We start from the raw sequence: 13,649 nt of genomic DNA on the forward strand, positions 1-13,649 counted from the left end.
CTAACTAGAGCGTCCCTGTAGCCTTTGTTTTTTTCAGTGAATTTCTATGTTTTTTTAAAGTAAAGTAATTTTTATTTCTATGCATCAATCCAAAAACTGCCATGCACTGCTGAAAGCCGTGCCTGATGGGGGTTGGCCACAGGGCCTGGCATGTGGCCATCTCCTTATAACCACCCAACCCTGTGCTGCTCACGGCTTGTGGTCAGTCCCTGCGGCCAACCCCCCCTAACCACCCATCCCCATGCTGCACACAGCCTTTCACCATATGCTGTGGGAGTATGCAGCTGGGCCTGTCTCTCTGGGTGTGAGAATAGTTGTGAGAAGGTTTCTCTGAGTGTGAGTAGGGGTGTGAGAGTGTCTGGCTGTGGGAGTGTAATTGAGAGGGGGTCTAAGTAGATGTGAGAGTGGGTGTGAGAGTGTTTGCCTGAGTGTGAGAGTAGATGTAAGAGGGTGTCTCTGGGTGTCACAGTGGGTGTGAGAGTGTCTCTGTGAATGGGTGTGTGAGTGTCTGGGTCTGTGAGTGTATATGTGAGAGTCTGAGTGGCTCTGTGAGTGGGTATCTGAGTGGGTCTGTGTGTGGGTGCGTGAGTCTCTGGGTCTGTGAGTGGGCACATGAATCTTTGAGTGGGTCTGTTAGTGGGCGTGTGAGTCTCTGAGTGGGTCTGTGAGTGGATGTGTGAGTGTGTAAGTAGATCTGTGAGTGGGTGCATGAGTGTCTGATTGGGTCTGTGAGTGGGTAGGTGAGTCTGTGAGTGGGTGCAGGAGTGTCTGAGTGAGTGAGTGCATCTGTGAGTTGGGGTGTGAGTGTCTGTGGGTGTGTCAGTAGCTGTGTGAGTGACTCTGCCACAAAGGAACCTCACCTGCCCTTTTATCCAACAAGAGTCCACAGCTTTGCATGAAATATCTACCCAAGTGGAGTTCTCTCTGCCTTCTTGGGTAAGTGTCTATTATGTATTCTACTCTACAGCTGCGTAATGGAGCACAAGGAAATTTCACCAATAAACATTTGTGCCTTCGGCAATGTGATTGTTCCTCGTGCATCTTTCTCCAGAATTCTGTGATTACATGAATTCTCCTATAGAGAGGCCAACCAGACTACAAAGAATTAAATCTCCACCAAACCAGAGTGCTTCCTCTTATCTATAGGAAGTAAGTGCTTCTCTGTTTTGTGGAGATGTTCTCATATTCCTCGCGGCCCCCCTCACTCAGCCTATTTTGGCACAGGGGACCCCATCCCCCGGGGCAGGCCATCTGTCCTGGGTGCCCAACAGGGTACCCAGCGTGCAATGGAAACTCAGGGGGAGCCTTAACGCCCCTTGGTCCCAGCCAGCTTCCCGCCACCTGCAGGAGCCGGCATTTTTTATGCACACAGGGAGCTGCTAAATATGCAGCGCCCTGTCTGCAAAAGCAATTGCTTCCTCTATTTCCCAGCCCTTATCTTTACAGGCAGGGAAACAGAGGAAACCTCTGCTTCCAGCGGGTGAGAGAACTTCGACAGCTCTCGTCCACTGCAAGCAAAGTGTTGGCTCTGACTTGGCAGAAACGTTGACAGCTCCTGCCAAGTCTGAGCAAACCCGCTATGTCCCAGGGGTGGGCACTCCGGAATTAGAAGGAGCCAGCCCTGGGTGATGGTGGTCCCCAGGGCCACTATTGGCTCCATGAGGGGAGCCGCGCAGCCACCGTCCAAAGTTAAACAGCCTGGGAGGCGGGGGCCGCGACAGACCTCCTTAATTATATTTTTTTCAGCCCCTGGGAGGTGGCAGTCCCTGGGGCAGGGGTGTGGCTGCGTAGCACTCCCCTTCATTACTCGGGGAGGTTGTGGTCCCCGGGGCTGCCCGGCTCCCCCCGCTTTCATATCACATTTAGCCCTGGGGAGGTGGTGGTCCCCCAGGGCTCTGACGAGGTCATACAGGCCTCTGCCATATCAAATTATTGTTTTTGCCCCGGGGAGGTGGTGGTCCCCAGAGAGTGGGGGGACTGTGCCCCCTCACCCCGCATATTTATCTGTGAATGTCTGGGGAGGTGTGGTCCCTGGAGCTAATACAAGCCCTAGGAAGGGCCCCCCTCTTTTTCAAAGCCCACAATGGCCCCGCTTGACGGATCACCCCAAAACTTTCAGCACAGTAGCTGAACCGATTGAAGTGTAAGTTTTGAAAAATGTTTGAAAATTTATTTAACAGCACCAAACTTATTGGCAAAACAAAAAAAGCACAGTCTATGGATAAAAATGGTCCTCCGCCAGTAGGTAAAATATATATTAAAAAAATATATATATATAGAGAGAGAGAGAAATATATATATATATATATATATATATATATATATACACATTTAGTTAAATAAATGTCCCCACACTATACATCTGTCCCTTTGCTCCTCATTACTACCTTCCTCCAAGACATAGAAGTTCTAAATTCGTTTTGCAACTTTTGTGGCTCACACTAGATGATTTCCATAATGGCAGTAGTTGTAACCCTTTTCTCAAAATTGTAAAGTTGTCATTAACTAGCCTGTTGTATCCACCATCAAACCTGGGCTTATAATTCCTGTCAGGCATGTTCCACTTAATGCATCTGGGTTGAGTTGACTTACACTGTACTATAGGACTGACCTTTGTATGTCTTTTGACCTTTTCAGGCCCAGGAGACATATGGAGATGCCATCAGCCAAGGGCAAGAGGCCTTTCTTCTGGAAGAGGATAGCAGCTCTGGTGATATCTTCTTATGCAGTGTTGGTAACCTACCCCCAGATCAGGAAGCGGAGGTCACACTGTCCTTCGTGAGGGAGCTGCCACTGGAACCTGATGGTGCTGTCCGGTTTGTTTTACCCACTGTCTTGAATCCACGTTATACCCCTCAAGGTGAGAATCAGATGGAAAAAAAGAGAGTCAGTAGAATAAACAAGCATTTATAATGCAATGGGTCTCACATTTGCTCGAGTTAGAGCTAATAGCGTTGTAAATTCCTGACTGGACTTTACTTGCCACATAAATTGAAAATGAAAAGTTAAACAATTGAAATAAGCAAGCAGATTCAAAGCACTCCGGCCGCAATGAGCATGAGTGCGAAGGAGAGACACTAAAGAAAAAAAGAAGTTTGCACGCAGTCAAACGTATCGGCAAACAGGCAATTATCCATATAACAGGGTTGATGGCCAAGGCGATAACAAAATTACCCCAAGGAGGGACAAATGTAAAGCATATACCAATGATAACAAAGGATTTTTGAAAGGTAAGCCCATAAACTAGTGATGGGCGTGCGGTGGGTATGGTTAAAAGCCCACAGATAGATTACAACAGGTCAGAGCGCTTGCGCGCTCGACCTAAAAAATAATCTTTATACAGACTTTAGACCCAGTTTCTCCTTGGGTGTTGGGACAGGTCAAGGAAAGACTATCCAAATGAGTTTACCACCCACACATTTGTAGCTTTTAGGCCCGGGGTTCCCAACCTGTGGTCCGTGGCCCCTCCAGGGGTTCGTGACATATTCGCAGGCGTGGGCTGGCACGAAGGCACTTTTCCAGCTGGGGCCTCGCCACAGAAACACATGCGTATTTTTAGATTTATTACTTCCTTTGTGCAGCAGTTTTAAAAGCACTGCAAAGTTCCTTGTACATCCAGATGCTTTGGGGCAAAAATAAAAGCATCAAGATAACTCTGTTGATTAATGTACCTGCTGGAAAGAGATGGGACTTTTGGCTGGTGTCAGTTTTTACTCTTCTGAGGTAGCGCAGATGGTTAATATGTCTGTTGCGAAGAGCGTGTATCATGCAGAATACAGTATTTTATGTGCATAGCACAGTTGCACAATTGGTTACTGCTTTTGTCACAGAGATTCTTTTGTTACTGTGCAGTTCATAAGTTTAAATTGTAATCTAGCACAGTGAGCTATGAACTGCCATCAAAGAGCTGCATGCAAACTGCATGGCACAAGTTAAAAAAGATATGTTTCTTCCCGGTCTATCATTATCCTTACGGTGCACGTCAATGTTAATCAGTGTGTTATATTCTGAATCCTGAGTTTGTGCTTCCCCAGTCCAAGCACTCTTAGAAAATGCCTACCATATTGGAAGACATGTGAATCCTACACCTTGTAGTCCCCTGTAAAGTGCCCCATCACCCTACACTGGTTTGAAAGGTGCTATAGAACAAATGAATTACAAGTGACAGAGTGCCTATGGAGACGTCCTTCGCCCACACATATTTGCGTGAAAAAGCTGTCTCAGATATTATGTATCTAAAAAATAAAAACAGAAATCACTTGGGAAATGTCGAATCTGACCTGAGGATTCAGCTTTCCTAAATAAAACTAAACATTGAAAATTGGTCGCCGAGATGCAGCGCCAACCTTCCTATGAAAAGTTTTAGATTTTCACATATTTTTTTAATATAAAATAATTATATCTTTAGTAATTCGAGAATTTGTTTGGTGTGTACTTGTTTGTGTATTTTTTGCGAATTACTGTTTTAGTGTTTGAAATTGAAATCGTACACATTGCTTGGGGGTCCCCGGCTTCCAGTAGTGATTTAGTGGGGGTCCTCAGGAGCCAAAAGGTTGGGAACCACTGTTTTAGGTTATTCTGAGTTATGCTTATCTCACTATCTGTGCGTCCAATGTACAGCAAAATGGTTCAAGGAAAACTTGTGTCTTAAATTTGGGAAGGTGCACCAATCTTATCAGCTCCCAAGGTTTGCGTTTAGGAAGGGTTGAAATGGACAGTAAAAGTATTTAAAGTGAGAAATTAAGAACAGTAAAATATTGAAAAAAAATCATAATTTCCATTTCACGCGTGTAGGATTAGGAAAAATAAGCGGAAACAGGCATTATATGTGAATAATTCACAAAGGGATAAATAAGTCAATATGAGTAATTTATGCATGATTTGGAAGAAAACATTCAGGAAGAGTTGTGAACTTTACACATGCATTGGCATACAAATTGCCCAGAGTTGCTCACACATATAAATCTCTAATTTTGCAAATCAGACTCAGGTGCTCATTCCGATACGCCGCCAAACTCAACCTGCCACCTGACCGCTGGTGCCGTTAGGACACAGCCGGCCCTATTACAACTTCCCTGCAGGGCCGGTGGGCGTAAACAGTGTGTTTCTGCCCACCGGCCCTGTGGTGAAGAGGGCCTTAACATTGATTCCGGTTCGTAATCGAGCTGGCGCCAATGGGGCAGTGCAGTGGGTGCAGCTGCACCCGTTGGGCATTTCACTGCCCGTAATTTGGACAGTGAAATGCGCAACGGGGCTGTGCCTGGGGGCCCCCGCCACACCCATTCCAGCAGCTTTTCCACAGCGGTGTGAACCGCCATGGAAAGGCTGGCGGGATGGATCTCGTAAGCCGGTGGGCAGCACTGCTTGCAGCGCTGCCCTGGCGGATTACAACTGCCGGGACTGCCAGGCTGGAGTCCGCCCCCAGCATGGCAGTGTCGGCGGTATTACCGTGGCGTTTTGGCCGCAGTCGGAATTTGGCTGATCGTACCACCTAATTCGGAATGAGCACCTCAGTGTGCAAATGGGAGCTCTTTCTGAATTATACAGAATTAGAGTTGTTTGTATCATATTTAGGATATTTCAGAATTCGCAGAAAAAATAACTAAAATAGAAATATCAGTTAAAGGAAAGTATAAAAAAAAACGTGAATGTCTGTCCCGTACATCCCCAAGATGGACAGCAGAGGGAAAGACCTGAATACATTATCATGAGTCCAATGAACAGACATAGATAATCATAGTGTAGACAATGCAAAAATAAGCCATCTTTCAACTGGAATATTTGATATGCTATAAGCGCTGCCAGCAGCCTCTTCGCAGGCCGCACCTGGGTGTGAGATTTGCCAAGACCCAGCGCATCGTCGGCCATCATCGCCCAGAGGAGGCCGCGCTGTGCCATCCTCCTTTTATTGGCTTCTAAAGAGGTACTGTCTTTTTTTTTCTTGGTTATTCACTGTCAGCCATTGTGCTTTAACCACTTTTGGGAGGTCTTTGTGCTATTTTCTGACCTCTTGCTATGGGGAAACGCAGAGCTGTTCATTTGAATCCAATCCCGGGTACCACCTTGGACAGCTTCCTCCAGCAGGCTGTGAGGTAATTAGCAGGGAAATCAAACTTGCACAACAACACTTATCTCTGTCATCCTCATTTAAAATGGATCTTGAGGTGCCACGGGCCCCCCTGAGTACAACATAGCTGCCACGTGTACCAACTCATCTCAGCAGGTGGAGAGCTCTATTGCTCCAGATATCCCTTCTAATTCTATTAACTCTTGTTCCATCGTGGCTCCTGAGCTTGTGGATTACTCCAAGAGGGCTGAAACTTCTGCAAGTATAGGTGACACGGGCAAGGCAAAAAGACTAGTGGGGGAGAGGAAGAGAGCTGACAAGGGAGCTAAAGCCATAGAAGAGTGTTTCATCTAGCCTAGTTCCTGTTCCCACTCTCGACCCTAGTAGTCACCTATCAAGCAACATCGGAATCCCCACAACCAATTTAGCTTGGGAAATATGCAAGAGGTTGGTGACCTCATTTACATGTGCACTAGGGACATTCTGGCCCACCTAGAAAAGGTTGAGGAAGCATTGACAAAGCTGAAGGGTGCTTTCTTGGAAGCACCCCACAAAGCTATCTCCATCCAGCTTGTGGGCGGTGTAACAGTGACAGCTTCATCTGTCCAGTCCCTTGCTCTAGAGGACCCAGTGAACGTCCCTTTGGTGGGGGAGGAGCTACCTGTTGCAGCGAGGGTAGCGTAAATGTTATTGGGAATGGGCTAGGCTTGCATGATACTTTTGTAGGGGGACGAGGTACGGTACCCCCACAACGCAGAGGGCCTTGCAGCCCAAGAAACAACAGACCAGGGCACCTTCCAATGCCACCTCCTCCCAGGCTTCCCTGCCATTTTCTATTTCCCCCCCTCATCCAGGCATCCCCTTTTGTTATAATTCTGAAAAATATTCCACTGCTGAGGCATGATTCATGTGAAGACCATGATCAACTGATGAAGAAAGTGGTACTCTGGGCCGATGGTAGACTGGGTGGGTCTGAGTTATCTCAAAGCCAATCAATCTTGTCTGCAGAGTCTCTTGGGTGGGAATTACCTCAAAGCTGGATAACAATGACTGCATCGTCATTAACTTTAAAGACAAGGGCAGCTAAAGACATTTTGACTAAACTTAACTTTGCTGGGCCACCCACGTCGGCCATGGAGGCACTCGCGCTAGGTTTCTTCTATAAGCCACTGGCAGGCCTGATGACTCTCCCTATGCCGCCCTGTTGTTCTGTCCCCACCACAAATAGGTTTGCACCATTGGATTAGCTGGACTGGCTTCCTGCCGTCACCCCCACTATTGGCCCATGAATCCCCCTGCCATTAGCAATAGCTCCATCTGCAAAATGGACCCTGGAAGCAGTCAGCTAAGCCAATATATGTAGCCTCATGGAATGTGGCTGGCTTTGCGAGCCAAATGGGGCAGCCAGAATTGGTATAAGTTTATTGAATGTTACACAGTCATTTGTCTGCAGGAGACATGGGTAACAGACTCTGGACCTGATTACAACTTTGGAGGAGGTGTTAATCCGTCCCAAAAGTGACGGTAAAGTGACGGATATACCACCAGCCGTATTACGAGTCCATTATATCCTATGGAACTCGTAATACGGCTGGTGGTATATCCGTCACATTTGGGACGGATTAACACCTCCTCCAAAGTTGTAATCAGGCCCTCTGTATTTATGGATGAGTATGCCACTTATTTTTCACCAGCTATCTCAGGTTCTATGGACAGGGCTCAGGAAGATTACCTTTATCTCTCTTGCATTCCCTGGCCAGGCCTTATGGTCAAGTCTTGGCTCTGTGCATTATCAGCTTATTCTCCTGCAGTGTCTAACGACGCAAATGTTATTAACATCTATAATAATGTTTTTGATTCAACTGAGGTAGAATTGGCCAGGTCAGTGCTTAAGAACGTTGAGAGCTATGTGGTGGTTCTCCTGGGGGATTTTAATGTCAGACCTTGTCAGCTTTCCTCTATCAAAGCCTGTGGTTTGGTGGTTGGTGTGAGGGACCCAGAAGCTCATTTTGCTCACAACCCCCTGTTCACTGGAGGACAAATTCAATGTAGACTTGATGAAATATAATTTAGTTTTTGCTTTCGATGCCTTGACATCGGACCCAGTTACTTCCCCTAGTTTTGTAGGGAGGGACACCTCCAGTTACACTGATTTCTTAGTTTTCTCTCAGACTCTGAGGGCATGGGCATTGGATTGTACTCTTGCTGATTCACCCCTTTTATTATCGTTCTCTAAGAACAAAGCGGTGTTAAGAGCTGGTCCAAGTTGGATAATATTTTTTTTTCTATTGACTTTGGTGGGTTCCTCGCTCCCTGATTTCTTGGTTTGCCTAGATGATAACTGCATACGGGGGTGGATAAGGGCTGCTTGATGGTTTTTACGGAATTTGTAATAAAGCACGTGATTTGCTCTTGGTCCCAATTAAAGCTGGCAATAGGAAGCCTGACAAATGGTTTGATGTTAACTGTACTAAGACCCATAATCAGTTATTGGCGACCCTTAAACGAATTTTCAGGGATCAGCAAAGCTTTAGGGTCCTCTACTGAAGTGCTCGAAAAAAGCCAGAAAGAAAATTATTAGGGAGACAGCCTATACCTTCCTATTGCAGGCCAGTGAATTAAAGGACGGTAGAGTCTTAAGGAATCTGGCATTGACACAGTGATTCCCCCTGAAGCCTGGTTACACGCTTTACAAATCTTTACTTTGACTCTGATTCTGGGGACACTTGCCCTCTTGGAAAAGTTGCTGCTATCTCGCCTCGACCGCCACTAGGCTCCCTCCTGCCCTCCGGTCCTTTGCCTGTATCTCCTGCTGGCTCGGAGTTTGAGCTTAATGAGGTCATATCAGCAGTAGCGAGCAGTAGCCCAGATGAGATTCTTTCTGATCTGTTCAAGGCCAATATACTGCTGTGGACCCCACTCCTAACCAACGTTCTCAATGCTTTTCTACCAGTAGGCCCGCCGAATGCCTGGTTGCATGTCACCATAGTTCCTATTTTAAAAAAAGGCTCTAAAAGTGACCCACAATGTTATCACCGCATTTCACGGATAAATTTGACCACTAAAAGTATGGAGAGAATATTGCTGGACCATTACAAACATGGACTCGTGAGCAAAACGTGCTCTCAAAGCTTCAGTTTGGGTTCTGTCCTGGTCAGGAGACAGTCGAGCAGGCTCTTACCCTATATCTTTTAATCAACAAATACATGGTGTCTAGAAAGGGCAGGCTGTATCTGCCATTCATGGATCTGAGTTACGCTTTCGATTCTGTAAATAGAACCAAATTGTGGAGCATTATGTCTGACATGGGGATAGATCAGAAAATTGTCAACTTCCTAAGAGAACTCCACAACGAAGTAACTGCCAGTGTCAGATATGGCCCATTTGGGGGAGACAACTGCAGCCTTCCATTTTGACGGAGTCTGCCAGGGCTGTGCTCTTGGCCCATTTCTTTTTTATCTTGAAGAACAACTTTTAGATTTTGGTGCAGACTGTCCTTGTATAGGAGATAGCAGTGTCCATGCCCTGATTTATCCTGACGACACAGTTCTAATTGCAAGGACGGCTATTGATTTGCAGCGCTTGCTGGACCACTTCTGCAGTTTCTGCCATGGCAAGTTTGGGCCTGTGAGTTAATCAGTCTAAAACTCATGTCATGGTTTTTGGTGATGGAAGAAGGAGTCTAGTCTTCACAGTTAAAAATAAAAAGTCATGACTGTTCCCACATTCTCTTACCTTGGAATTCCTTTTGATAAGAATCTTACCTGGTGCCCAGTAAAACCAGTAGAGTTGCAGCACTCTCCAAAGCAGGTTGAGACAGTGCTTAATTTGTGCTTGTTGTTTCCGGTTTTTGAGGGCCGGTGCCTATTATTCTGCCTCAAGCATTTGCTGCGAGCAAAAGACACATTTGGGAAAGACGGAGGAAGAGAAAAACGAAAAAGCGTCACAATAACAGTGAGCTGAAGGGGCAGGGAGTGGCTTTAGATGTACTGAAGAGGCCCGAGATGGCTTCCAGATTACGCTGCCTCAGTATTTCGTGCTCGCACATTTAATTGCAGCAGCTGCGTGTTTCAGAGAAGAGCTCTGAGCTCCGGCACGTTTTCATTTACAAATTAAGGACTGGGTTGAGACTGTCCTTAGTTTCGCCACCAGATTCGTCAGGTAGCCCATCGATTAACTCACAGCCATTTGTAAAGCATAATGCTGTGCCATTGCTTCTCACAGGGCAGGTGTTTGGTGCATCAGGTGGGGTTGGAAAGGATTGAGAATTGTTTTATCAAGAGACTGCTGAGCATCCCCAACTTCACCAGCTCTTTTATATACACTGCGAGGTTGGGTTAGGGTGCATTAGTGACACGATGCAACCCATCCTGTGGTTTAGGACTTGGCAAGGAGTCAAACCTTTTTTAACCGGGCAGTTAAAAGGCAGCTTATTGACTGCCTAATTTGAATCAATGCTAAAAAATCCCTTGGATAAGGTATATTTGTAACATTTGTCTCAGTCTGGTCCAGGAAGATAATTTCAGCTCCCCTGTACGCTTGAATGCAAGCTTTGTAAGCACCCCGAAAAACAAGCTTTTATCCAGATGCACAGACGAGAGAGTGCAGAAGGAGGCTGGCCTGTCAACTGTCCAGGCATATGCTGAGATCTCCACCTGCAACGGCATCGAGCCGTATTTAACATGAGCGAGTAGCCAGTATCACAGATGTTTGGTAGTAAGATTTATGCTCAGCACAGATCACTTTTTAGCCTCCCGCCTTCAGTGTTCCTATTTTACCAATCTATCTCCATGCCCTTGTGACGGCCAGACATCTTTTTGCAATCATTGTTAACTGTGAGGATCTGTTTTGCTACTTCTGTTTACATTCAGCGTACCATAAAGCAGAGGGCATCTGTTGTGGCGTAAAGAGCTTTTCATATATTTTTTTATCTGTATTTTATTCTGTGTCTCGTTTACTATTTATTTTATTGTTTTTATTTTAATTGTATTATCAAACATTGATCGAATAAAGATTGTTGAGTCATAATTCTTCGTGTAACTAGAAAGAGCCTGATTTTATGATGATTGATGTTTTCTGAGGTTTCCAATAAGTAATGTTCATTTGAATTCGAAAACATTAACATATCTTCTCAATTTAAATCTCTCAATTTGTTTCGCATGTCTTTTTTTGTTACAGACGTTGAAATGAAGAGTGTCACCACCAATATTCCTCGTGTGCCAACAGAAAAACTTCCCTATTCTCTTAAAATGACTGCAAACATCATGTCCCCTTATGGTGTCAATCGAGTGCAGTCCAACTGTGACTTGACTCCCATAGATTATCTTAAGGAGGACAAAACATCTGCCCAGGTAAAGAACCTCTGCCAGGCTCCTCTCTTTACTAACTAATAATAGTATTGTATGCTTAATAGGTGCTAATCAGCAATAACAATAAAAACAGTATGTTTACCACAAATAATAATAGCTAGCAGTTGAACAGACATTCTGGTTAGGTGTGAGGATGTTGGGTGCCAGCCTCTACTCTGTAATACGAATATCTTGGAATGTGAGCTATAGTGCAACTTATGACCTTCTTGCTTCTAGTTTGGCACTATAAGTGACTTTTGAGATGTGAGCTGCTTTACAAGACCTTAGGGGCGAGGTGTGATTTCCACCCGTTCTTTTGTGGACCTGACTGGCCATCATGCAGCTCTATCTTTTTCAGAAGAAAGGACAGTATACATTGAGACTCACTTAAATATACCAAAGTGTCATTTGCATGAAGGAAGAACATACGGATTGCATAGCCACTTATACTCCCCAACCTGCATAGTCTTCCTGAGTATTGCCATGAGCAGCTCATTTCCAGTGCATCTCTGATCAAAGTGCATCTGCTAAGTGCCTCCCATCAGAGTGCGGTCCTCAGACATCACTCCTCCTGTCCTAATTCTACGTTTCCAGCAGTCAACAATAATTTAATTCACCCAGTGAAATAAGGGCCAATGCTATGCCAGTCCAATGAACAGAAAAGGAATTCCCAGCTGACAGGACCGAAGGAATTTTCAGTGTCGAAGGAAGCTACTACACAGTCCTTTTTACTGAGGGTCAGATACTGCTTAATGGTGCTAGCGCGCCTGGTCCTTAATAAATAAACTTACAAGGGGACGCGCATAGGTCGATGAACCTTTTGATTCACATGGAGTATCCTAGCTAGGGTATGGCTGGTACTCCAATGATCAATACATAGATCAATAACATTAGTCATCAATCGGCAATTAATAAAATGACTACAATGCCCATAACCATCCAGTCATGAATAACCACAACTTGTTATACATTTCGTGCTTTTTATTTCCCTATTTGTTACAATACTAAGTCATAAGATTAATTCCACACAAATTCAAATCAAATCAAAAGAATTCCATCTTAGTTATTATAAGGTGCCAAAAACACAATCTAACCAAAACCTGCATCAAGGGAGCGTTGGGAGAACATGGCGGCTGGCAGACAGCAGCAGAGACGCTGCTGAGCGGGTCGCAGCACTTGATGGGCCCCGGGATATAGAGGTGGAGTGGAGGAGCCCGAATTAAAGTAAAGAGGGCTTCCTTCCCGCTTTTCCCCAGGTCTTACCTCTTTTTTCTGCAGCGCATGCCACCCCGAGTGTGTCCCGATGCGAAGAGTTCCCCGGATCGGGACGTCGTAATTGACGGACTAGACGACGAGGGAGAGTGGAGGTCAATGGAAGAGATTCGCCCTGGAGGTGAGGAGGGTCAGGACCGTCACATCCAGGGTTGCGCTGAGGGGAGTAACTGGGAGCATTCCTGGCAGAGGCAGCACCAGTAGAGGAACGTTGCGAGGCAGACGGAGAGAGTTGGTTGCAGCAAATAAGGGAGAAGAGACGCTCTCCTTCCCTTGTGTACTGGAGGAGCCTACACTGCCAGATAAGTGAACCCCAATTTTTCAGAAGTGGGGAAGAGGGAACACCATCTTGAATACTATTATACTGGGCGAGTTAAGGGGGAATTCTTTACCTCGGCAGATGGTGGAAAGAAAAGGGGACCTTCCCAGTGAAAGGAGTGCCTCTGGGTGTCAGGGAGGCATTAGGGAAAATCCTCCCAAAGAATTTAAAACTATTCCGGGTCAAAAGAAATCCCCGAACCAGACAACATCACGGGGGAGAAAGAAAAATCAGACCTCTACTGCACGACAGCAGGGAGTTACCCCCTCATTGAGGTCTTACTTTAAAGCACAAAACCTAGTTGGTTCTATGGCATCCCCTTCTACCCCCCGGCCTCTGTACTGGGTAAAGGGTTGCATGGTGAGATGGAGGGGGTAGGTGAAGGGCAAATGAATATATCTCTGATTTCTCTGACACCTCAGTGCTCTATGGCTGCCGGGGGGGTGGATCCCAGTTTGCCCTTCCTAGGGGGTCCGGTGCAGTCATTGGACCTTTTGGTGAAGGAGCCAAGAGATTCTTTGGAATGCCCTGGTGGAATTGACTCAGAACATCTGATCTCAGTGGAGTTTGTAGGACCCCAGAGTGTGTTCCCTGATGAGATTAATACATTGACCCCTCAGCCGGGCTCTTTAGAATCCTTGCT

At 45.8% G+C, this 13,649-nt stretch overlaps 1 protein-coding gene across 7 annotated transcripts in view; it reads left to right on the plus strand.

Moving 5' to 3' along the window:
* The window catches only part of LOC138265564 (von Willebrand factor A domain-containing protein 5A-like), a 613,576-nt gene that overhangs the window by 137,739 nt on the left and 462,188 nt on the right, over window positions 1-13,649 (plus strand). For all 7 annotated transcript variants that reach the window (XR_011199384.1, XM_069213382.1, XM_069213384.1 and 4 more), the window contains exons 4-5: window positions 2,638-2,860; window positions 11,246-11,418. Coding sequence is in view for 6 of the 7 variants with exons in the window: in XM_069213382.1 (XP_069069483.1) it covers window positions 2,638-2,860; window positions 11,246-11,418 (396 nt within the window). In the remaining variant the exon portion in view is untranslated. The remainder of the gene's footprint in view (window positions 1-2,637; window positions 2,861-11,245; window positions 11,419-13,649) is intronic.

This window comes from Pleurodeles waltl, chromosome 11 (genome assembly GCF_031143425.1).
Source record: "Pleurodeles waltl isolate 20211129_DDA chromosome 11, aPleWal1.hap1.20221129, whole genome shotgun sequence".
NCBI lineage: Eukaryota > Metazoa > Chordata > Amphibia > Caudata > Salamandridae > Pleurodeles > Pleurodeles waltl.